Consider the following 27,294-nt stretch of genomic DNA (forward strand, 5'->3'; position numbering starts at 1 on the left):
CGGTGAGGTTAGATAAAAAAGAAGAAATGATTCAGAATACAAATTTATTATACATTTTTATTTTGGTAATATATCACAAAGCCATTTGTATAAAATTTCTACGTTTCGGAGATTGCAATTGTACTTGGTTCGGTTGCGAATGTGATGTATACAGGGTGAAACCCCTTCGTTGATATCGAATGTGGAAACCATCCATAGTAATATAGCTATAGGAGTTCTTAGCCATTCCTTATGGAAAAACACGTGCAAATTTGAGCAGGTTCATTCTGGCGTTTTTTGGACCTCAGGCCCACTTCACACGGAAGGAGCAAAGGTCAGCGCCTCGTCTCTGCCAGACGTTCATTATGTGTAAACTGAGCCTTAGCCTTAGTAGATGAGCAAGCTTGGTCCGAGCTTGAAATCCTATGTATTTTCTTATGGAGCTGAACTTTTTGCAATACATGGGATTTTGAGCTCAAAATCCTATGTATTTTCTTATGGAGCTGCACTTTTTGCAATACATGGGATTTTGAGCTCGGATCAAGCTTGCTCACCTACTAAGGCTAAGGCTCAGTTTACACATTATGGACGTATGGCAGAGACGAGGCGCTGATCTTTGCTCCTTCCGTGTGAATTGGGCCTGAGGTCTAAAAATCGCAGGAATGAACCTGCTCAAATTTGCACGTGTTTCTCCATAAGGAATAGCTTAGAACTCCTATAGCTATATTACTAACCTAGTAGGCTAGGTGGTGTAAATTATATAGGTAGGAAGTAAATTATTGCGTCCTCGAGAGCAGAATATTCTATGAGTCTGCCTGGTACCAAATTTTCGAGCAACAGGGACAGAATCAGCATCAGAAGAGAGAAAGTCATGAGCAGGTGAGCAAATGATGATATATCCGAATCAGAATAGAACTAGCGAATAAGGCTTTCAAGTTTTGACAGGTTCCCACTTTTACCAACTGACTTTAAAAATTATTTAGCGACGTAAAAAACTCTTGCTGGTTCCAGTGGTAGGTCGAATAGACCACTACACTATGAACCCACCTACGTACATAACTTACACCATTTCAAATTGAACTGAAAATGAATCACCATCGATTTCCGAGTGGCTTGGGAATAAAAAGAAGTGCTTCATTTGTTAGAGTATTCTGGTTAACCGTGAAATAGGATTTGTATAATGAATGTCTAGCGTTTGTACCAGTTCATAACTATAACAAAACCAATCCGGAAATGAGATACCGAAAATTCACAGAAATGTACCTTATGTTAGCAAAACTGAACAAGTTTTTTATATTCCAGTTCATCACTGATAATGAAGGAGAACAAACTTATGGTGAATTACTGAAGAAAAGCATTAGAACAGCATTGCATCTTAGAGATAGAGGATTAAACAATAATGACGTAGTGATGTTATGTTCGAACAATCATGAAAATAGCTGTATTCCCTTCATAGCAAGTTTATTTTTGGGAGTTCCTGTCGCATCTCTTGATCCTGCTTTATCAATCATGGACACATCTCATTTGTTGAAGGAAGTCACACCTAAAATTATGTTCGTTGTTTCTCATGCGTTGGAAATGATAGAAACGTCTCTGTTAGAAGCAGGTAATTCACATGAAGGATACATACAAATGTATCGACCATATAAAAAATAGATTTTGTTTGAAACACATTTGTTTTTTCTAAGTAGACTATTGATTTTTCGATTTTATTCACTATTAGAAAGTTCATCCACTTAGTTTTTCCGAAAACAATTTTGTCTCCAATAATTATTATTCCATTATAATGGAATGGAATACTGTAATGAAATTGATTTCAATTTATATTCTGAACAATAGACATTTTTGAAATATATCCTTTCAAAGTTTTTGTGTATCAGATACCCAACATGCTACAACCTGATGCCTCCTATTTAGAATTGTGAAATCTGTCCACTGAGTTGCTCATTTTTTTCTCTATAAACGTACTCATCTAAACATTTCAGTCCGGTAATTTTAAATTTTGCAATAATGTTTACATTCTATTCGTTTTCATTTCATTTGTTTGAAAAAAATTCAAGCAAATGTAGTTATCACAAAGAGATGAAAAATGGCAGAAATTTTGATATTCAATTTTTGTTTTACACATGTACTCTCTTCGAATATTGAACGATGCTACGTATCTATTATAGTATTAGATAAGCTGGAAAGTTTGCAGGCGAACACACAGATAGTGCTACTCTAGTCCATTCGGTATTATATAAGAGTGAAAGAATTCCAAGAATATAAACCTGCCGGTATATCAAAGAAAGCAACATAGTCACCTCAAGCAAGTGGCACTGCAATCCATCCACAAAGTCACTGAGATATTTCTACCCGCTATGTCCCTTGAGAACGCCGCTAACGAGCCATTAAAATATTGAGTTGCGACAAACGACATCAAAAGAAGCTGCCGACGGGTTTTCTCATATTGCGTTAAAGTTAGTATTATTAGGCGTCAGACTGGGGGTACTAATTGAAATATCGAGAAAATTAATTTTATTTAAATATTTTATTTTGAGAAGGACAATTTATATTTGAAATTTGTCAGTAACTTGAATTCATGAAATTTTGCATAAAAAAGAAATATGTATCATCTGGACTAGACTATACATTTTCTTTATCTAACTCAATTTAATCAAAACAATATAATTTGAAGTTATAATTCATGTAATTGATGTAAATCAATTTGATATTATTATCATTGACAGTGGTGAAATGAAATTGATCGTAGGTTTGATAACAAAGATGGATAAAGTCTTCGAAACGTCACCTGATAAGTATACAAATAGTATTTAAACGGTTAGAAATTTGAACACCTGAATTTCGGGTTTTGCATTGTTCGAAGCCATTTTCAAGAAGTAGAAAACTGAGACTTCACTGAGAGACACACTTCAGGGTTTTGATATTCTGGTCTTGCCAAATCTTCGAGACGGTATGACCCTCATTGATCCATGTAGGTATCATCAAAATAAAAAATAGATTTACCCAGTGTTCTGGCTTTCTTCATTTATCTTAAATAATTTCTCCTTCATTCTACATTCTCCGATTTTTCTAATAACATGCTCTTTCTATCTTGTTTTCTGAAAGTGAATTTCAGCTTTCGAAAATGGCATAGAAAAATTATATGACCGCTATAATCGTTGTGACGCCCTCGAAAGAAACTATATTGACAAATAAAATCGAATTTTATCAAATAGAATTTTTTTCTATCAGCGTAGGAACTTCTCAGCTCAACTGATACATACTCGTATTGATGGAAAGCAGCTCCAATAATTTTTTATAATTACTTACAAATAATATCATAAGCGTTCTCCACTCTCTACTGGCACATGCGCCATATATTTTTTGATAAATTTGTACTGTTTGTACTATCTGTTTGTGAATCACTTCATTCTGCACATCACTAACTGACCTATTTCTCTTCCAGACATCGAAACTGAAATCGTTATTTTTGGCAGCTCAGACAAGTATACGGAGTTTGCGGATTTCCTGCAGTTCCATGAGGATGAAGAAAAATTCATTCCTGTTTATGTATCGAGTTTGCAAGAGACGGCAGTAATTTTCTTCAGTAGTGGAACAACGGGTATACCAAAAGGAATTATGATTAATCATTATACTCTAATGGGCCAGACTGACAATCTGATGTAAGAATAGGAAAGAGTTGGTTAAAACAAGATACTTAGTAGAAAAATATGCATAATTCATGACAAAAGTTTTGACCGATACTGGAATATATGAGGGAATATATGAAAATCTGAAGTTTGGGTTGGACCGCGTTTAGAGTTTTCACTTTTTCGACATTTCATCGTCGACTTTGAAGCCAGTTCCAAAAAAGTAAAACTATTCTCAGGACGAAATTTGCCTACATGCAAACTGCACACCCGTGTTTCTGATTCATTAGCTTTCATCAATACGATAGAGCCAAGTGCAAGGTTCGTCAACACTTGGTTGCAAAAACAACACAAATGCACGAAGTCACCAACAGAAGTCAGTCGCACTCTGTTAATGACTCCTATTTAGAGAAAAAAACTGAAGCAATCTTCATTTACTCCGATGCAGGCCGTAATTTTTATGAGGAAAAAAATTGTTCAGTGCAGGATTTCCTGATAATCTCAGGAAATTCGTGAAGAAGTTTCTAACAACTGAAAGTGTAGATAGAGCTAAAACATCTGAATTTCTATCTCGGACAAGAAACAGATGAAAGTACCTAATTGCGCACGACAACAGTATCTTATGAAAATAATGTCTCAATAACCACCATCAAGAAATACTTCAGAAGACATAAGTTCAATCCCATAAACTGAAAATATCACATGAATTAAATAAAGATGGAAATAACAAAAATGTAGTTTTGTAAGTTGATGATAATAATAATAACAAAATAGTGAGATGTATTGAACCACTTTGGTCAACTCGCTTCACCATAACATGTGATCAAGCCAGAGTCCAAACAGGATGGGTCACTTTCAGAAGGGATGTATTTCAGGGCGATTCCCTCAGTCCCCTTCTCTTCTGCACCTGACTATTGCCATTATCCGTTGCACTCAGAAATACTCGAGAGTATAACTGTGGCACCCCCGGAAACCGGAGGCACAAGGTCACCCATTTGTTTCATATGAACGATCCTAAACTTTATACCTCTGGAGAGACGGATCTCCATCAATCGTTGAGAGTAGTGGAAGAATTCGGGATAGACAAATGCGCAATGGTACGGAAAGAATGTGCAGCTCATAGATGGAAGCATCCTACACCATTTGGATACCGGAGAGACATATACGAACCTGAGAGTGGAACAAAGCCATTCACAAGAGGTAGCTCTTGCGAATGGCTTTGTTCCAAGTATCAGCGGCAAGTATCAGCACAAACTTTGACAGATCTGGTCATCGGAACTGTCGGGGAAGAACAGAGTTGCTGCAACAAATATGCTTGCCGTCCCAATACTACTCTACGTTTGAAGTAGTGCATGGTCCGCGACCATGAGAGAGCAGGAATTGGACAATTTCTCTTTAGGGCAGCTGCTTGAGCAGCTGATGAAGTCGGTTTAGTTTTCGACACTAACCGAGGTGATCACAACTCTGTCACCAAATTGGAACCCGTTCAGCAAAATCCTCAGGAAAAAAGCCGCAGGGATCACCTCACTACTGCGAAAATACAAAGATAAGAAAATGCATGAGTCTTCATCAATATCATTGAAGACCTTTGGCTTGTCGAAGCGCTTAACTTTCGCTTCCCTCAGGTCGAGTGGGCTGAAGTCAGAAACTGAGGGGTTCATCATGGCTTACCAGGATGATGTCTTCAACACTTTAGTATACTGTAGTCGCGTGATGGGTATAGAGGTTCCTGACACAAGGTGCAGGGTCTGCCGCCTGGCGTCCAATACTCTAATGCACCTTGCTATTACCATGTGCAGCACATGCGATCTCGGCTATATCCATCGACATAACGCGGCCCTTAGAGTGCTATATTACCATCTACGGCATTCTTACGGTATTGACGAGACACTGGTGTTGCCCTACGCTTCAGGATATACTGAATCCATTATGGGGAACAAGAAGTGACGAATTTATTGGATCTATTCGTTTCCCACCCTCAGGCTCATACAATCTAATAAGCCTGATGTAGTCCTTCTCGACCACCAGTACAAGATGATAGTTTCGTGAAATTTTCAGCTTCCGACGAGACAAATATCGTCCGAAAAACGAATGAAATATCGAGATTTTCTCTTCGAACTCCGCAGACTCTATCCAGACCACTCTGTCAAGATGATTGTTCTGATTATTGGAGTCCTTGGCGAAATGATTCCCTCTCTACTCTCGAATTTCAAAATCATGCCGGCTTGCCGCACTAAGGCAGAAATCTTAGCCGGACAGATGCAGAAGGCTGTCATCCTTGGCTCACTGCGCTTGTTCTGGGCACATGATTCTCGAACCCAATGATCACTCACCCCACGGTGTGGGGAGTGGTCGTAGGTTTATAATACTGGCGCGCCTTTCCAATCGTATCGGGGCTTCGGGGCTTCGGCCTGACCAGCGCATACTATGTTAAAAAAATAATAATAAAAAACGTCTATATTATTTGAAAAAATTGAACTAGACTGAAGAAATATATTCATAGTGTCCAAACGTTTCATTCCAAATCGAAACTTCATAAAAAGTATTTGTTTCAGCGGTGTTCTGTTCTTTACTTTTTTCTTGGAGATAAAATCATTGGAGCTTGTGCTAGTATTACCCCAGAAACGTATTCCACAATACTAATTGTGAGATTTTCACTAAACAGTTCTACAGAAACAGAATACAATAACTCTCAACGTCTCAAAACGTCTATATTATTTGAAAAAATTGAACTAGACTGAAGAAATATATTCATAGTGTCCAAACGTTTCATTCCAAATCGAAACTTCATAAAAAGTATTTGTTTCAGCGGTGGATTCATTTCTCTCTTGAACTCTGTTCTTTACTTTTTTCTTGGAGATAAAATCATTGGAGCTTGTGCTAGTATTACCCCAGAAACGTATTCCACAATACTAATTGTGAGATTTTCACTAAACAGTTTTACAGAAACAGAATACAATAACTCTCAATATATATATATATATATATATATATATATATATATATATATATATATATATATATATATATATATATATATATATATATATATATATATATATATATATATATATATATATATATATATATACAGGGTGTCCCTGGACTTCCTCTTTTTCTCTCGGGAATGTATAGATGGGGTCAAAATATCACCAGTACTTCATATAACTTTTTTTCCTAAAAGTCTTCGTAACCAAGTTACGGGCCCTCGAAGTTACAAAATGAAAAATGTTTTTCTTTGATAACTTTTCAAGTGAATATTCAAAATCATCCAAATTTTGGTAATTGACTAAACAAATGAATTCCGTCGATGAGCTTTCATGCAGGAGTCAGTTGTTTTGCTACAAAGTCAGGAACGGACTACCCCCGATGGTCCACACCCCAAAACTTTGAAATGACAGATATTTTTCAATATTTTTCAACAAAATAAGGTTACTTGGACAATTTTATGAATAAAAGTACTCGTGTGGAAAGTCGATCGGAGCAACGAGTCTTGATAAAAATGTAGTTCTACTCGACGACATCAAACCCGCTCGTCCACCATTATTTGAAATGAATAATTATCAAAGCAGAAATAATAATGATAACGTTAATTCAACAACATTTATAACAGGAATAATACAAAGTATTAGTTTTTAAGGAAAATGGAAATGATAGGTAAAATGTTCATAACGAATTTTTATAATGCAAACACGTTTAACTAACGAAACTCAAGAGCCTCAAGAGCAAACAGAAATGAAAAATCCGCTACAGAAACTGCTCGATATGACCACCTTCTCTCTCTATACATTTTCTTAGTCTGCGAAGACACCCCCTCTGTACTTGAAATAGCATTCCAGGGTCGTTTCGTATGGCTTCACAATGTAATGTTATTCTATTCAACAATGCATCTCTTGTGTGAATAGGTGTAGCGTAAACAAGGCTTTTTAGATGCCCCCACAGAAAGAAATCCAATGGATTTAAATCCGGAGACCGCGATGGCCATGAATATGGCCCACCTCTACCAATCCATCTATTGTGGAAAATGTGGTTCAGATGGTCACGCACAATCAAACTAAAATGAGGAGGAGCGCCATCATGCATAAACCACATATCTCTTCGGGTTTGCAATGGAACATGTTCCAAAAGTCCATTTAAATCGTTCTGAATGAACTCCAAATAACGTTCTCCATTTAATCGGTCCTGTAGAACGAATGGTCCTATAAGATGGTTTCCTATGATACCAGCCCAAACATTCACGTTGAATTTCCGTTGGTGTTTGGTTTGCAATATCCCATGGGGTTTTCTTCGGCCCATATATGGAGATTATGAGAGTTGATAACTCCATCTCTACTGAAACCTGTTTCATCAGTGAATAAAACTCGATTAATAAAAGTCATATCCTCTCTTTGCCTATCCATGAACCAATTGGCATATTCCAGTCGTGCTGGAAAATCTTGAGGTGTCATGGCATGTACCTTCTGGATGTGAAATGGGTGGAGCAGTTGTTCCCTAATTATTCTATGAATAGTGGACTTGGATGTATGGAACTGTTCTGATAGATTTCTGATGCTCATTGAAGGATCATCAGCGACGGCTTCCAAAATATTTTCCTCCAATACAACGGTACGTACAGTCCTAGGAGCGTCCTCACCACCTCGTTTTGTCAAAACTGTACCTACAATAATATCGAAATAAAACAACGTGCTCAAATTAATTATCAATTATTACATACCTGTCTCCCTCAAGCTGCGATCGACACGCTCGAATGTTTCTCTTGACGGTACCGTTCGATTGGGAAAATGCTCGGAATACAGACGACGAGCTTCTGCAGCATTACAAAATGCTCGTCCATAAAATACATGCATATCTGCATATTCATTGAATGTAAACTGTTCGGCCATATCAAAAAAATTCAAAATATCCTATAGAATATTGACAATACAATGATAGTCATATGACAACGCACCACTCAACAAAACAAAATCGCATTCCAGTTTCTCATTTTTTATCAAAACTTTCTAAAAGGTTTTTTTGTCAACATCTGTGAAAGAAATGGAACATAATTATTCCCGGGATATTTTTCACCTGATCAGGTGCAGCCGTTTTTGTAGTTCATTCGTTTGCTTTTTATTAGTCTAGTAAATATTTTTTCCGATGTGCGTTTTTTCAGCTAAATTTAGATTCGTGTTAAAGAATTTCTCCCATAAAATTATAATTATCAGTGAAACTCCTCAACAGTTTAGCTGTGAAGAAGAATTTGAAACATTCGAATGTTGAGTTTCATGAGATTCAGATAACTGATCAACACGAAACGTGATTATTCCACACGTATTATGTACATACAAAATATGGAATGAATTCGATATTTCATAGTAGAGTAGCTTGTTAGTTTAAAAACACCACGAATCTACAGAACTTGATATTTCTTTTGAAAAAAGAAATATCAAGGTACTGTACTTTTTGTTTACGACTTCATTTTAGCATACTTTGTATTATTCCTGTTATAAATGTTGTTGAATTAACGTTATCATTATTATTTCTGCTTTGATAATTATTCATTTCAAATAATGGTGGACAAGCGGGTTTGATGTCGTCGAGTAGAACTACAAAATATGGAATGAATTCGATATTTCATAGTAGAGTAGCTTGTTAGTTTAAAAACACCACGAATCTACAGAACTTGATATTTCTTTTGAAAAAAGAAATATCAAGGTACTGTACTTTTTGTTTACGACTTCATTTTAGCATACTTTGTATTATTCCTGTTATAAATGTTGTTGAATTAACGTTATCATTATTATTTCTGCTTTGATAATTATTCATTTCAAATAATGGTGGACGAGCGGGTTTGATGTCGTCTAGTGAAACTACATTTTTATCAAGACTCGTTGCTCCGATCGACTTTCCACACGAGTACTTTTATTCATAAAAATGTCCAAGTAACCTTATTTTGTTGAAAAATATTGAAAAATATCTGTCATTTCAAAGTTTTGGGGTGTGGACCATCGGGGGTAGTCCGTTCCTGACTTTGTAGCAAAACAACTGACTCCTGCATGAAAGCTCATCGACGGAATTCATTTGTTTAGTCAATTACCAAAATTTGGATGATTTTGAATATTCACTTGAAAAGTTATCAAAGAAAAACATTTTTCATTTTGTAACTTCGAGGGCCCGTAACTTGGTAACGGAGGATTTTAGAAAAAAAAGTTATATGAAGTACTGGTGATATTTTGACCCCATCTATACATTCCCGAGAGGAAAAGAGGAAGTCCAGGGACACCCTGTATATATATTCGGTTTGAATAGGTGAATAGGTCCTTGAATCCTGTTTGGTATAGCTGTTTCGTTGTTATTGGGTTTTGGATTCTCATGGAAAAGTTTTTTCAATAAACTGTCAAGACGTTTCGCCCCTGGCTAGAGGCTTTTTCAATTGTTTATTTGAGTTTCTTTTTATAACACATTGGATATTTGACTGGTTTCCTGAAATAGAACAACATTTTTTTGTATTACCGTTGTTTTTCTTTTAAATTGATTATTTCGTTGAATGTTCATAACTTTTTGTTTTGTACGTACCTTGTAAAAGAAATTATTTACATCAAAATAAACGAAAACACAATGAACGACAGACAGGACATAAACAATTTGAGTCAAATTTACTATACAATCTTATAAACACCACATATACACAATAACACTCATCTTCCCCAAACGAAGCCCAATATACAGTAAAAAAACAATTAAATACACATGCGCGCGCGAACTGATATTTGAACAAATCAAATCCCAACACATGAACACGTCATTTCTGCCCTCATCTCCTTCAATCACCGAAACGACACACACAGAAGATCCCTCCACCTGCCATTTTTAAGACAACGACGCTCAGTCCGATTCTCAAAAAATAAACACCAAAAACATAGGAAAACATGACCAGAACCTTTACTAACAATCACTATTAAATAAGAAGAACAACAGCACTTCAACATTATTTACATTTTGAAAAGTTATCAACAATTTAAAGCAAGGTACGTACAAAACAAAAAATTATAAACATTGAACAAAAGAATCAATTTGAAAGAAAAACAACAGAATACAAAAAATTGTATTCTACAATCGAAAAAGTCTCCAGCCAGGGGCGAAACGTCTTGACACTTAATTGAAAAAACTTTTCTATTTGAATAACTGAATGTCTGACTGACCAACTGGTATTTTTGATATTTTTAATACTCCAATTATTTTTGTTTTCTCATAATAGATTTAAAATCAGTTAACACCATTGTTCGGACAATGGAATTCTGAACCGCTATCATCAAACTAAAAAAAAAAAATGTCACTTTCAAACAAACCTGTGGTAGAGTTTGTTTACTTTGTAACGATAACAAATATTTCACATGGAATATCATTCAATTTCAGAAAATCTGGAAATATTGGAAATGTCCAACTTTCCTACTCTTCACTCTATTGGATCTCATCGGTGATATTTTTATCTGTAGTTATATGCACAGGTGGAGTTAAAGTCGTTTGTCAACATTTCAATCCAGAAGAGTTGTGGTTTCACATCGAAAAATATAAAGTAAGTACCGGAGTCCACAATGAAAGTCAATGAAAATTGACTTTCATTATCCTTATTGTTTTCCAAAGAAAGGAAATTGTAAAAGTCTCCATGAAAATATTCAGTATTTTGTGGGAAAGATCGAGAAACCCTCGTATTTCCTTCCACTAAAGGAATTTTGACTCTTTTACGAACCTCAATTAGGCACGTTTTCTATCAAATAAATGTTTCTATTTCAAAATTATCTTTTAACAAACGCTATATTATATTCAAAACAAAATACCTGGCCGAAAATTGAGACAAGCGAATTGAACTTATATACAAAGGAAATTGAAGATACTCATATCAAACTGAAAAACATTCTCCATCCTGGGAAGAATTCCATTCTCCAACCCATTCCTTCATTTCCCTCCTTCCATCTTGACTGCCACTGGAAGTTTACTCAACTTGAAAATGGGTCACCTGTAAATGTTCTTGTGTATCTGAATATCTGCAACTCGAGTTCTTCCCATCTCCCATGTAACATCATTCCCAAGTTTGATAGGTTCTTGCTCATCAGTCTATTTCTTTCGGAAGTTCAACATAGGTAAATATTCTTCAGCCATCATTTCCAAAAGGCGTTAGCAAGCATTCGTGCCTCTTTCCACTCTGTTCTCAAATATTTTCTCAATTCGAAATCTCCTGGTGGACCTTCCGTGTGTTTGTACCCCACGAGAAAATAATTCAGAGTGGGAGGTTCGAAATCTCCTGAATCGATAGATACGTGGGTTAATGATTTCTGCCTTTGTGAATCTTTCAGTGATCACTCTCAAAGATTTTTTTACCATATGAGGAGCTCTAGATGGAATGACACTGAAGTCAATACAAAAAAACTAATTAATACAGTTCATCATATGATATTCACTATAAAGGGTTTTACAAAAACCGCAACACTTGTTTCGCTACTTTTATTCAATTATTTAAGTCAATACCTTCAATAATGGTGTATTCTGGAATTTCTTGTTTGGTTTGTTCCTGGTACTAATAAGTTGATGCAGTAAGCCTGCCTTACGTCAAATACATTGGCCTCTTTAAATATTTTTTCACTGGAGTATGTAGCTCTTCTTCTGTAGATAATTTTCAGTATCCATTTCTGAATAACATTGAGGATTTCCATGTGACAGTCATTAACACTTCCCCAGCCAGTTATACCGTAAGATAAATCTGACTGTACCAGACCATAGTATGATGTTTTCAGATGATTTATATCTGAAATTTCTGTCAAGTATTTGAATTTGAATAAAAGACCTCTCAGTTTTCCTACTATATTTTTAATTTGACATCTCAGATGTCTGTCTATCACGATTATTGTTTACCGAGGCTTTGGCTAAATCTTGGTAACACTCTAGTACTAGCCCTGAGGTTACACGTTGTCTGTTAAAGGCTAATAGGGATTGTCAGCTGTCAGTGCAGATTGTTAGGTTTTTGCCAGAAATTCCTTTCCTGGTTATTTCTTTCGTGGCGATTGAGATACCAGCCAGTTCTGTTTGGACCACGCTGGTATTTCTTTCCATTCCCCACTTAATCCTTAGGCTTAGTGATCTGGAGTACATTCCACATCCTGAGATTTTCTCTGGACACACTATTACTGCAATAAATCTACGAATAGCCATTATCACGGAATCTGTTTTCATGGAAGATGCAATTTCTGAATGAACTGCTCTAACTGAAAGACAAGTGAGCATGACACCATCTCTTTCATTTTCTCCTTCCAATGGTCACCAAGAAGGGTCCACAATAATCCATGCGACCCATCACAGAAATATTGGGGGGTTCTCTACCAATTTCGTACTTCTGGCTTTTGCTGAAGACTTCAGAAATACCCTTTCATCGATTATCCAAGGATTATCGAAGGAAATTCCAGGCCCTGCCCGAATCCATTTCCAACCGTTTAGCAGATTCCTCATTTGGGTCGTCCTTTATATGTTCAACATATATTTCTCCAACAGATTTCATCGCTGTTTCTGTCACCATCGCAAGCTGTGGATATGGTTAAAGCTGGACGTCCTGACCATCTTGATACCACCAGTCTTTGGACTTGCTTTACTGGTGGCGCTGCTTTATCCGAAAAATATGTAGAAACACTGAGAGACCTACTTCCGGGATGTTTTGTGTTTCAAGTTTATGGACAATCAGAAGTTGCTGGAATTTTAACTCAGTTTAAAACGAACCAAGTCCGTGACTGTCTATACTTGCACCAGAAACCTAGATCGGTTGGCGTTGCAGTGGCTGGTTTCAAGTACAAGGTGAGCTGTTGAATTTTCATCCGAAACATGATTTCCAAATCAATTGGGAAAATACAGAAACCGTTTTCTTCATTCACTTCTACGTAAATACCATTTTTCAAAGATGCGTGTCAGTAGACCATTCATGCTTTGACCTAGACGCGTCGCAATTTGTGTTTTTTTTGTATTTCGGATTGATTTTTCCTAATTTTTCCTAATTTTTTCTTCCATTTCGCATCTATATTCATTTTGGGCGGTCAAGTTTATTATATAATATTTATTTACTCTCAAAAATCAAGGTGTATGATCGAGCTCAAACACAACGCATTCATGATTCAACACCAAAAATCGCTGTTTTGATCCGCCATAAGACTCATCAGTGGTGCTAGGCTGAACCACGAATGAATTGCTTGGCTCAATTGTACTTATAGGACGAGCCTAAGTAAGTAAGATCGATGACATTTCCCATTACAAAGACGCAATTGATGACTTCAACAGCGAACTCAATCCTCGAATATCGGAGGGGAACGAGGACCCTTAAGGTGGTCAGTTGCAAAGACAAGCTACAACATAAACCGCCAATGAAGTTCGTCCTTCGTCCAGCGAAGAAACAAGCCATAAATATAATACTCATAGAGAGAGAAACAAAGAAAGTTATGTGAGTTTCCGACCAATATCAATTTTTTCTAATTCAACCTAAATGGTATGTCCTTGAGCTTTCTCAGTAATTTGGTTTTTATCTCCTCAATCGCCTCAAAACGCCGTCCTTTCAGCGGCCTCTTCAATCATGAAAACAGGAAAAGGTCACAGGTGACCAAAGCTGGTGAATACGATGGCTAAGGCATGATTTAGGATTATTTTTGGCCAAAAAATCAATTTCGTGAATTGTTTTTCCACAACACCGGAGGTTTTATTCGTATTGCTTCTCGCAAGCGGGGTATAACTTCAAGATAATACTCATTGATTCTACAAACATGTGGAAAAAACTTCTGATGCACCACGCCACGGTGAGCGAAGAAAGCAGTGAGCAAAACGTTGACTTTTCATCAAATTAGGTCTGCTTTTTTGATCTTGACTCTCTAGGGTTCTTCCATTGGGCGATTGGACTTCGCTTTCGATGTCATAACCATATGAACTTTATAAGCAAATCTGGATCGCCGTTGGTGATACAGCCAGATGTCCTGGCCAGCTCAAAATCCACACCAAACAGTGACTTTTTCGGGATGCATTGAAAGATCTTGGATCTCATGTGGATTGGTATTCATGTGGATTGGTATTCAACCAGTTTGTGTGTTGACATACCCATTTATCATTCATGATTTTTTGATAAAAAATCAGTCATTTGCCTGCTTCGGAGCTCCTTCACCGAATACACGTCGTTGTCTATCGTCGTTTACCTGCAGTTCCTGAGTCAGTTGAATTTTGTACGTTGAATTTTTTACGATGCAAAATTTGCCAAGTTCTGGTCTGTGAAAGCCGAGTTTTTTTGAGCGACGTGAAATCGACTTCCTCGGATTTTCCTACACACACTCGCAAACAGCCGCGATATTTTCGGCAGATCTTGCATTTTGTCGACGTACGGGTGATGGTCGAACGTTCACTGAACGAGTGGATTCAAAGTTATCCACCACATTGCAAATAGTCCTCTCTATAGGAAGATTATGGCGACCTTCAAATGGGCGAAGTGCGCGGTACGTTGTCCGAACAGGGTCCATGGTGATTTGGCAAAACATTCTGAATCAACTGTCAAAGTTCTGAAGTCCCTGTTGAAAGGTCTTTTATATAATAAACATTTTGGTTATAGACAAGACTCAACATAGCGGACCATATTCAAACGATTGAAAGTTTGCAAAGCATACAAAACGTGTAATATACTCGTAGAAGAAATGGAATTCCCATTATAGCAGGGGAGCCCACGATGCAAAATGAGGATTTACTCGAGCGTCATTGAGACATATTAGGTTGCAAATCTTAGATGATAAGAAAAAAAATGTTATATAACATATACCTTTTCATCGTGGGGAAAGCGGCTATAGATTTTTGAATATGTAAAGAAATACTGTTGCATGGACATACTCGAGCGCGTCAGATATTGATAGCATCAATGTCCTACGTGTTTTTAATAATGTTGGTATGTTAATCTGATCATTTGCATGATGTGGGTGGTTGTACGTAAGGGTTGAAAGTGAAAAGGAAAAAAATAGTCGAGCGCATCAGTTCTTCTAAGGGGGTGTTAAGTGCAACAAAAAAAAACTCTCATTCAATAATCTGACGATTTCGATCTGACGCAAACTCGCGGTCATTATTATAACGCGTCAGATTAAGATATATATGGTTCATCTTTATGTTTCAGACGTGCCGTCTCATAATCTGACGATCATCTAGAGGGAGTCGCTTAATCTGACAAAAACAATTTTTTTTTAATTCATTGAACTTAATCATTCGAAAAGCTCAGGAAATAGCATGCAAATAGATAAGTGTATGTTTTTTAAGTAGAATACTTGTATTTATAAGAACATAATTTTTAAAAAATGCTCTAATAAATTGAATTTTTTATAATCAATTGATTAATTGATGAAAGAAAGAGAAATGAAACTTTCTATGTTTTTCACCACTTTTATTTGTAACTAACATTACAATATATGAGAACATTTTCAAACTTATACAATATATAAGTTTGAAACTGTCCTTATAGGACGAAACTGCAGTAACGTTAGTTACGAATAAAAGTGGTAAAAAACATAGAAAGTTTAATTTCTCTTTTCTTCATTTTGATTCCTTACCACGTAGTAACGGCTACATCCATCAATCAATTGATTAATTAATCATCATCTTCATCTTCATCACGAACGAATCTCTGTGATCAGCTGTGATGGCGTCATGGCAACAGAATTCAGAGTGGGGACGGAGTGAGAGAGTAATAGATAGAGAAAAAGTGAAAAGAGAATAGAGGAATAGAAACTCGGAGAGGGAAATATAGGTATCACATAGCTGCACGCATCAAACTTTATCGATGAATTTTTGTTATTTCGGCTTGCGGAAATCGTCAGATTATATATTTTTCGTTATCCTTGAATTATTTCCTTGAAAATAAAAAAAATTAGCTACGCCCGTGAATGTCGAAATGACGTTCTTTTTTTACAACTTTGCTGGCCTCCCCTTTCTTTACGTCACTCTCAAATTGTCAGATTACTAGAATATATACTTTTTAGCAAGTAATTAACTCACCCTTCCTTAATCTGACACGCTCGAGAATTTCTGATGATCAATTTTTGTTCTACTATTCTGATCCTTCATCCCTCACAGGCGGCATCATATATGGGGCTCATATTTGGTGGAGGCACTTAAGCGGGTACGAGGTATCCCCCTGTATATTAAACTGCCGCGCTTTAGTAAATCCCGAAATCTCCCTTGGGCTCCCCTATTATAGTACTCGCGACTGCACAGCTAGTGAATTAAACTCACGCATCGATAAATAATTTCTTTATGGTCTTGTATAATGACTAATTACGAATAAACAACATTTTGAACTTACTGCAGCTATATTTATTAACCGATTTATCACTATATTTAACGAATCAGGTAATAACAAAACTCTTACAAACACAGTGTTTTCCTCAGACAGGATAACTTGGATTGCAACGACTCCTTAGTCAAGGAGATTTTTCCGAAGTTTGAATTTCTGCGTATTATTTAGTTCGTTTTTTTTCATTACAATGCTATTTTTGATGCATGAATAAATCACCATCACAGGAGTGCGTTATTTGTTTTTCAATCAAACATTATGAAGAAATATTTGCATTGAAAATTATGAAATATTGCTAAGAGCTAATAAGCTATCAACAACAGAAACTGAAAAATATATTCAACAATGCATTAGGAGTTATTATTCACATCGGTCATTACAAATTACGTATTCAAAAAGTGATAATACTAGCATTTGTTTGTGATGAATATTGGTTCATTGATTAACACTGAATTAATTTTATTGTCATCAAACAATGAAATGAATGTTTGGTAAAATCATTCACATTCAGTGGATAAGAACTTGAACGAAGTGAAAATTGAAAATTTCGAAAATGATATGGTCTTAACAATAGATTATTGAAATCGGTTCCGTGCCCTTCTATGTAAATATTTGCTTGCACTGAACGCTTTCACTGAATTATTTTGAAGAGCAGTACCTATTAGAAGAGTTTTGTACGAATCTGGAATAGTGCAGATCTGAGATCATCCTTCACAGTGGCGCCTAATCTTATATAACTGTGATGTATTTATAGGTTTTTACATTCTTGTGTTGGGAAAATACTCCTTACTGGAGTATTTTCCCAACACAAAACTGTTATTTTTAACACCTTGACATGTGTTTCGATCGCCAAGTGATCATGTTCAAGAGGAAGATCAAACTACACCAAAGGTTCCAAACAGAAGAGCTCATGAAAATTAATCTTATAATCTATTGGAATCTATCGAACTATCAAATGATAAAAAATTTTAAGCAAATTAGGTACAAGTTGACTGTTATATGAAGACAAGAGGCAGAATTCAATTCGCATGATGACAAGTCATGATTCAATTGCTCTCCATTCATTTTCACCTCTTAACAAGTACCCTGAAAGTGAGAATCTCTGGAAGGGAGATTGACCGGCAAGGGCAGGTAAAGTACCTCGGTCTTCTGATAGACCGTAGGCTTACCTGGCCGCACATCACAACCATGAAGGCAAAGATGGAGGGTCGGATCAGAAGTCTGTACCCTCTGATCAACAGAGGTTCTGAATTGAGTCTTAAAAATAATCTTACGATCTACAACACGACTTACAAGCCTGTCGTCATATATGGTTCATGCGTTGGGGACAAGCGGCTCCGTCTAACATCTCCATTTCGGAGAGAGTACAAAATAAGCTAATACGGATGATTGTGAATGCTCCGTGGTTCATGCGGAATCAAAGCATCCGCAGCTGCCTTCCATTCAGCAGTTCATGCAGTCGATGAATTGGCAAGTTTTTGATAGTACGGAAACTCACGAATATCCGTTAGTTAGGGAAGCTATAGATTATACTGTAGATGACCCCCCTCGATATAGAAGGTCCCGACACTCTGTCGAATGAGGCCCTCATGCCCCCGTTAACGGATGAATAATTTCCCCATCCATCCCACCTCAGCCAGGTAGGGGTACTCCGTGAAGGGCGGTACTGATTTCTGAGGACTTTCATACCATCATCACCTCTAAGTCTTGAACCCATTTGTTCTTCTGACAAAAATCAGTTATAAGGGTAAGGGAGCTACGATGGATGTCGATAACAAGTACCCTCAAAATTGTTTTGGAATCCACAGCAGATATCTAACTCTGATTAGAATTATCATTAGCAAGTTATACCATGAACACTTTTTTGACATTCGACACCACTATATTGTGGCATAGTAAAGGAAAAGATATACTCAATGAGACAATAGCTCATGATATACAAAAAATCAAGTATTGGTGTGGTTCCAATCTACTCTCCCTTAATATTTCGAAAACAAATATGACTTTCAAATGTTCACTTCAGAATTTATCTGTAGCGAGCGGTATCACTGAGAACAGAGAGTTTACTAAATTTCTGGGGCTGTATATAGAAGGTGGACCGAAATTTGACCCTCACATTAGAAAAATGGAAAGTAAAATTTCCACCGGCTCTCAAGCAGTGAGAGTTATTGCTAGAGAATTGGGAGTTTATACTGCAAAAACAGCATATCAAGCTTTGATAGAGTCACACTTAAGGTACGTTATACATTTTTGGGGTGTGTGTAGCCTTAATTTGGTGGAGTCTGTGTATTACAGAAAAGAGCTATACGATACTTGTGCAAAGCTAAGCCTCGTGACTCATGCAGGCAACTGTTTATAGATAAAAAAAAATGACGGTTGTAGCTCTTTTTATTCTGAAAACAGTGTGTTCAATTAAGAAATATCTTGTGAAACTTGAGGTTACCACCCATCACTATACAACTCGTCAGAGCGTGCAAAAAAATTTAAAATTACCTATTCCTTGCAATTCTCTGGTCAAGGACTCCTTATTTCACAATGGTGTGAAGATATTCAACGAAAGTCATTTTTTGTGGAGGAAAAAATCAGTTTTTTCATCGACCTTTCTTGGGTAATTGTTACCTTCTACAATCTTTTACGTTTCGGAGCCCAAAATCTGCCTCCGTCTTCAGAAATGGAACGCAGTTATTCCTTTTTTGATAGCTTATTTCTTTATTTCTTCGACAGATGTCAAAGAAGTTTTGAAATATGAAATTATAATTTCATAGAGGCAGATTTTGGCCTCCGAAACGTAAAAGATTGTGGAAGGTAACAATTACCCAAAAAAGGTCGATAAAAAACTGGTGTGAAGATGTATAACCATCTGCCGAGTTACACTAAAGAGATGAATATTGATACCAATCAGTACAGAAAAATGATTGAAGAAATTTTGAGTAGTAGACCCTATTACAGTTTGACTGAGTTCTATACCGATCATTTTTAACTTAGCATGTTTTATGTGTATGTATGTTTCAACCATAGTTTGTGGTTTTTTATTTAGTGTTTTTATACTTAAGTTTACATTATATTTTATCTATATTTTTATATTCAACGAAAGTCATTTTTGTGGAGGAGAAATCAGTTTTTCATCGACCTTTTTTTTATATTTTTCAGATTGTGGAAGGTAACAAATACCCTAAAAAGGTCGATAAAAATTTTTATATTCATATGACATTTATGTATTCTTTTATATTTATTCATTAACTTTGTCAACAAGAATTTTTCTTTGGACAATAAAGTATATATAATAATAATATATTTTCAGATAGTCGATACTGATACAGAAATAATCTGTGGTCCAAACAAACCTGGAGAACTGAGAGTGAAGAGCAAATTCGTAATGAATGGTTACTTCAAAAAAGATTCTTCAGAATCTTTCGACTCTGACGGATGGCTTAGGACTGGTGACGTAGTTTATTATGACGAAGATGGATGTTTTTTTGTAGTTGATAGAATCAAAGAGATGCTGAAGTATAAGTCATGGCATATAGCACCAGCAGTACTCGAACAGGTGAAGATACAATATTGTTTTTTGCTTTCAATTACATACGATTTGGAACAATGGGCAATCAGAAATAGGACCTCAATCACTGTTCATATTTTAGATTTGAACACTTTTGATGGCATCTAAAAACGTATCGTTATGTACCGATCCCAACAACTACAAGCATACTTCACTTATTCTGTAGCCGTTCTCTATGTCCCATTGAGCAATACTGGACTTCTCTTGTTTATGGAATCGAATATTGTAGGAGCTATTATAGTCCTCTTGGCTCAGAACTCATTCCAGATTTTTTCTATTCTGCCGTTTCGTCTTTCTTTCGTCTTTGAAAGCCACATTTATATTAAATTTTTCGAAAATTCTAACCAAACCGTTGGGGTATTTTGGTTCGTGTAGAAGAACTGAGTTTTGAGTGTTATTTTTTCTGAAAAGACGAAGATTTACAAAAGAACTCTCATTTACTATGTTTGGAGAATTTCAGTTACTTTCATTTATTAATTTGATGACTGTATGTATCTCTTATCGATACAGTCTTTGAATAAATATATTGATTATTATTATTATTGACGTCACGGAATTTCATTCATCCACGATGAAAACTTTTATCGAGATACATACATACATACTCTCATTTTGGATCGAAACTCATGAATCACCATTAGGTTAGATTAGGTTTGTTCCAAAGTGAGCCTATTCGATCCTCCACCGCAATCCGCAAGGGTTTATTGTGGCTCACATCTATTCACGCTCGACCATATGAACCCAGCTTTTTAACGAAGCAGATTATTTTGTATGTTGAGTGGTTTTTCAGGTCAGATGGAAAGAGTACGGCTCTGTCGAACTTTAAGAACCTGATTTGGTCCCCAGCGGAGCAGGCATAAAGTATATGCTCTGCTGTTTAATCATCAATGGTGTAGTTGAATAGTCAAGGTGCAAGATTCCCACCTTGATACCCGCGACAACCTTCTCATATGAGGGTTTTTGCATGTCAGCCACACTTGCCGATGCCTTAGATTCTACCGTGCAGGGCTTTTTCGTCTCTGGTTCTGGTGAATCATCACTTGAGCGCAAAAGTTTGCTAACCTGTTCATGGGAGGTTTGTTCCTCCACTTGGAACAGATTCTGTGTACGCCTCTTAAAAATTTGGTGCAAGGCAGTTTCATAAGGTACCCCGCTCTTGAGGAGACGACTCAGTGCACCTCCAAACCTTTTTTAAGGTTCAGTTTCGTGGATCATTTAGTGATGTAAATTTACAAAGAAGTCAGTAGGAGTCGTAAGCTCGACATCCATCCCCTCTGTAGACTCGCTCCTGATCTAAATTTACAGTAAGGTAAGTTGGAGTCGTAAGCTCGACATTCATTGTCTCTGTGGACTCAGCGTCAGAATTTTTAAGTTTAGTCTGTCCATAAAAGTCTCACGAGTAGAAGGTTAATCACGGCAGAGCCCCACATTACCGTGACAAGGCGATGCTACGACGAGAGGGCGCCCGGTATTTCGAAGGTTCCGTAGAGAGAGCTGATATCCTCTTGGCATGGATACACACACCTTAGGATCAAGCCATCGTTGGGATGCCATTCAGTTTGGAAATAACAGAACTACAAGTGATTCTGTCATTCCCGTATCCAGCGGAGCTACGTGGAAGCAGGCATCCGATGGCCAGTTTGCTCAACCAAGCCAATGCACTCGCCAAAAACAGCATGCACAGTGGTTCAGGCAGTGAAAGATGGACAAGGACAGCCAACCCACCTATCACCTTTAACTATTAGGTTATTTCAAAAGTTTTGTCCATCTAAATGTTGTGTTTTTGTAGTTCCATATGTCAATGAATATTTATTTTACTGTGTCGTAGTATATACTGATCGATAGAGAATACACCCATTCTATTTATTTTGTTCCAAATTTCAATTTTTAGCCTCCTTTAAGCTCATTACTACATGATATTGTTGAGCGATTTTTGGCCAATTTGTCTCTAGGGGTTCAAATTGATCCAAAGCGTTGCTAAGCATTTGGCAATGATACTGCTCGATGTTGGTTTGCGAAATTTTTTTCCGGAGATTTTAGCCTCGAAGATAAGCCCCAAAGTGGTCGAACTACAGTAATCCAGGACGGAGATTTGAGGATTCTAGTGGAGACTAATCCATCACAAACGGTGCTTGCGATGGCGAAAGGGTTGGGTGTAAGCTCCCATGCGATTTTTGATGGTTTAAAGCGTATTATAAAGGTCTAAAATCTGAAAAAGTGGGTGCCCCACAATTTGAACAATCGACAGAAATTGTCACGTACCAAAGTCTGTTCTTCTTTGCTCTCCCACAACCAAAACAATCCTTTTTTGAATCAGATCGTCACGTATGATGAAAAATGGATCCTTTACGACAACAGGATATTGGTTGGAAACCTATGAGCCACTCAGTTACTTTTCAAAGGCGAAAACCTACCAGAAAAGACCATGGTTACTGTTTGGTGATCATCAGCTCATGTGATTCACTATAACTTCCTGCAACGGGGCCAAACCATCACAGCTGAGTCCTATTGTAAGAAAATCGACGAAATCTGCCGAAAATTGGGTCTGCAGCAGCCGGCACTGGTCAAGAGAAAAGTTTCGATCCTACTTCATGATAACGCCCGTCCGTATGTTCCATAAATCAACGTCCGAAAATTGCAATTTCCAGAACTCACGCCAACTGACTACCATCTTTTCAAGAAACACCTTTCTCAGCGGTAGAACCTTCTCCAATAACGTCTAGGCGAGAACTGTCTCCGTCGACTTCATCGAATCCCGATTACACAATTTTTATGCTGACGGAATTATTCGACGTGTGTTACGTTGGCAGAATTGTACTGATTCAAATAGCGCTTATTTCGATCAAAATGAATAAGGATTCATTGAGATTTCCATTTTGTGCATTTAGAAACTTGAGTTTCTAATAACTTGACCATGCCACACAGTCTCCTACGGCTCTGAGGAATGTTTGATTCTCTACAGCCCCATACGACTCTACAGAATGATTCTCCACAGCCCTCTACGATTGTGAGGAATATATCTGATAGACTAGAGCTTCGGAAATAATATACCGAAATATGTTCTGTGGGGTCCACAGGACCTTCATTGGGATATTGCAGTTTGAAGTGAAGCCATAAAAACGGACAAAACTTTTGAAAAAACCTAATATTTGGGGATCTGTTGTTCAGACAAGTCACCTATCTTCTCCGATCCTTATCGAAAATGACGAATATAGTTATACATCGGGTTCTCGAATTTTCAGAAAGACGACTCAAATCATAGTTGTTCCATACAAAGCAGAATACACTTTGCTTCTGTTGACATTTAAAAAAAATTGAATATGAGAGTGGACGGAAAAGTGGGATAAGTCTGGGATTCACGAAATAAGCTGAGTATTTAAAAAAATATTCTGGTCATACTGAGTGGACTGTAATGGCCCGCAAAAAGGCACGTATTCGATTTCATAGATCAGGAAAGTATATTGTTGTTCAACATGCCATAAACAACGGCCACATAATTAGCGAAGAATGCTGGAAACTGTTAAGACCGGGACATGATAAAAGTTTTTAGATAACTCCGAAAGTTTAGAAATGGAAAAGGTTATAATCCTGATAGCCCATTGTTTGCGCTAATGCCTAATTACGGGTAGAAAACAGATGAAGATTACGTATCAGCCAGGTAGTAAGTAACGATAGGAATATTAACAAAATACTAGGAACTAACTGAATGGTCTCATTATGGTGGGTAATTATTCGTCTGGATCAGAGGTTCCCAAACTTTTTCCATCATAGATCACTTTCAAAATTTTGCTGGTTAAGGTTGACCTCCTGCGGCTACATCAATGAAATATTCACAAAACTCGACCTGGAACGTGAAGGTTAGATCTAACTATAGAAATTAGCCTTGTGGTTGCGTTCCAACCACGAATTGATAGTTTTCGAGTAAAAAGTGGGATTGATTGGTTAGTATATTATTTGAATGTGCTGTGGGTGGATATCAAAAAAAGTGAAGTTGGTGAATCAAAAAAGTGATTTCATCCAACTTTAATTTCTTACATTTCTTCACAGCACACGAAATCAATCAACTTTATTTTTTTTTTATTTAGAAAAGTCCCCATCCGGTGTGGTGAAAATAAAATAATAATATTTATATTAGTGTATTTCAATTTAAAAGCCACCGGCAGACAGCTGTTTCAGCCTATTGGGCCTATTGGTGTGACACCCAAGTCAACTTGCCAAGTTTTTATGCCAGTGTTGGTGATTTGACCAATCAATCGACAACTGCGGTAGCAGAAATTTGGAAAGCTAACCTGAAATGCCATCGGAAAACGAATCCATATGTTTCTAGAAATAATATGAAATCGACAAAAGTTAATGCAGGCAAGCTGCTGGAAAATAATTCCATGAAAATCAAAAGATAAATAGATAAGTACTTTCTGATCATTCCCATATTGATTTCAATTCAAGAGCCACCGGTAGACATCTGTTTCAGCCTATTGGGCATCGTCAGTACCAGGCAAGCGGTCCTCGATTGAAGACAAAATGTAAAAAACCAGAAAAGTACTTGACAAAAATAGCTGCGTAAACGCAAGTGAAACATAAGTGGAACCACCTATTTGTGTGACACCCAAGTCACCTTGCCAAGTTTTTATGTCAGTGTTGGTGGTTTGACCAATCAACCGACAACCAACTAGAAACATATGGATTCGTTTTCCGATGGCATTTCAGGTTAGCTTTCCAAATTTCTGGTACCGTAGTTGTCGGTTGATGTAACAGAGATGTAAAGGTATTCGAAAGACCTTTAAAACAAGGTGCCACTCGACCTACTTTCCCTATCTAAATAAGGGTCGTCAGACGCACCCCTCCGAGGGGGTGCGCACTAAAAAAAATCTGGTTTGTCTGAAAGGTGTCCCCCTTTATTTAGCAATCGACGTGTCCGACCTGTTTTTTAAATCCTACTTACGCGGGTTGACCGCGTCTGTAATTTTCATCGTTTCGACGTTTTCGGCTCCTGCTTTGGAGCCATTTTCAAGAATCACTTAGATTTGTACTTACATGACTCGAGAACGAAGTCGTAATCTCCCTTGTCCTCAAGTCTCGTTACTAGCTCTATCCTTTCAGTGTTCCATTCTGAATTCGCTGGTTTGAAAGAAAGTTCAAAGAAGCTGAATATATGTTGACCAACGACGCATTCGACCAAGCTAGCGTATAGATACGCAACATATAAAACCTTTTTTCGAGTAAGAAACAGTCAACTCCCACTGAACCGATGAAGCGGAGAGAGGGAAGAGGGGATAGGTGAAAGAGTTCGAAAGACCTATAGTCGTAAATAATCATCTTTCGGAGTAATAGATCAGCCATGGATACTTACAATTGAAATGTTGTGAAGTAACTTGTTCAATTTTTAATTTTCTGCTTATTTTCAGTCTATTGTATTCATTATTCAACATAACTGTTATTTTCAGCTATTCATTTAAATTTTTCATTTTATTTGTTCTTTCAGAGATTTCAAATCATATAATATTAGACAATGGAAGTCCGAACCAGTAAAATTCACCATTGAACATTGTCAACCATTGAAACGAAAGTATAGTATGAGTTCACAAAAGTACTTTTCAGATCCTAGTGAATCATCCAGCTGTTAAAGAAGCCTTAGTGATAGGTATTCCTCATGAAGAAGATGGCGACCTTCCTATGGCCCTGCTCACATTGAACGATAACTTCAGAGAAAAAATTACTGGACAAGACATAGAGAGTTACGTGGAAGATAAAGTTCCAGACAGAATGAAGTTACGAGGGGAGTGAAGTTCCTTGAGAGTTTCCTCTTAACCCCGTCAGGAAAGGTGAAAAGAAGAGAAATGAAAAATATGATTTTGAATGGAGACATATGAAAAATTACTTTACTCGCTAGTTACTATATATTTTCCAGGGTAATTTTGGTTTGAAATTGTACTATATGTAATCAAAATCTGTCGAATAAAATAATATTGAGGTGCTGCTGATGAAATTTTGCATTTTTGTCAGTTCCCAATTGAGAAGTTGTTAATTGCAATGATTCTATAATTGAGGAAAACGAGAGATTGATTCTCTTCAGAGATGTTCGTAGTTGATAGTGGAAGCATAAACTCTTTCGAATTTACAAGTTTGCAACTTTTGTTAGTTGTTGAGAGTACATATAAGTGCAAAACAAAACACGAAGATTTTTATGAATCCTACATCAATGTTTCTGTATCTACCAACATAATAAGGAATTGAAGAAATTATAGACAATCCCAACCCTGAAGAAGTTGCATATTCTACAGATAGAATGCTTTATTCAATATGGCTTTCGAAATCTCAGAGATACAGAAGTGATAACTTTAGAAGCGATCACTAAAATAGATTCAGATAACAATAAGAATCTTGGTATGCTTTCTTGAGATTCTTGAAAGACATGTGGCATAATCGATCTCCAATTATATCACGAAATTTTCAACATATTAGTAGGAGAGTTGACAGTCACCCTTGGTTTGAAAATTATTTTTAGAAAGAAACAGTAATATGTATATATCTGGGATATGAATTTGCCGTCGCTCTCATTGCCCTGACCGAAAGCTGACTGAGCATCTTCCCTCTATCTACCGCTACCACTGTCAAGGGAACCCCTACTCCTCCTAAGTCACCCCCCTCACGCATCCCCGACGCGGAACGCTGACAATGCGGGAGGACGAATTAGCGGGGCAGAAGACCCTTTTCTTTATTCATTAAATTCCAAATAGTACAATAATCATAACAATTACATATTTACATTCACATAACGTTGTGGAATTGGCCGCGGTGGT

At 36.9% G+C, this 27,294-nt stretch overlaps 1 protein-coding gene across 1 annotated transcript in view; it reads left to right on the plus strand.

The window, feature by feature from the left end:
• The window catches only part of LOC111514901 (luciferin 4-monooxygenase), a 30,322-nt gene extending 3,842 nt beyond the window's left edge, over positions 1 to 26,480 (plus strand). The window contains exons 3-8 of the mRNA XM_074178874.1: positions 1,282 to 1,585; positions 3,428 to 3,644; positions 11,007 to 11,166; positions 13,134 to 13,430; positions 20,237 to 20,482; positions 26,093 to 26,480. Of these exons, the coding sequence (XP_074034975.1) occupies positions 1,282 to 1,585; positions 3,428 to 3,644; positions 11,007 to 11,166; positions 13,134 to 13,430; positions 20,237 to 20,482; positions 26,093 to 26,278 (1,410 nt within the window). The 3' untranslated portion in view covers positions 26,279 to 26,480. The remainder of the gene's footprint in view (positions 1 to 1,281; positions 1,586 to 3,427; positions 3,645 to 11,006; positions 11,167 to 13,133; positions 13,431 to 20,236; positions 20,483 to 26,092) is intronic.
• The last annotated feature ends 814 nt before the right edge of the window (positions 26,481 to 27,294 follow it).

Source organism: Leptinotarsa decemlineata, unplaced genomic scaffold (genome assembly GCF_025532065.1).
Source record: "Leptinotarsa decemlineata unplaced genomic scaffold, Ldec_3_MD MMD2_tig00004307_RagTag_RagTag, whole genome shotgun sequence".
Classification (NCBI taxonomy): Eukaryota; Metazoa; Arthropoda; class Insecta; order Coleoptera; family Chrysomelidae; genus Leptinotarsa; species Leptinotarsa decemlineata.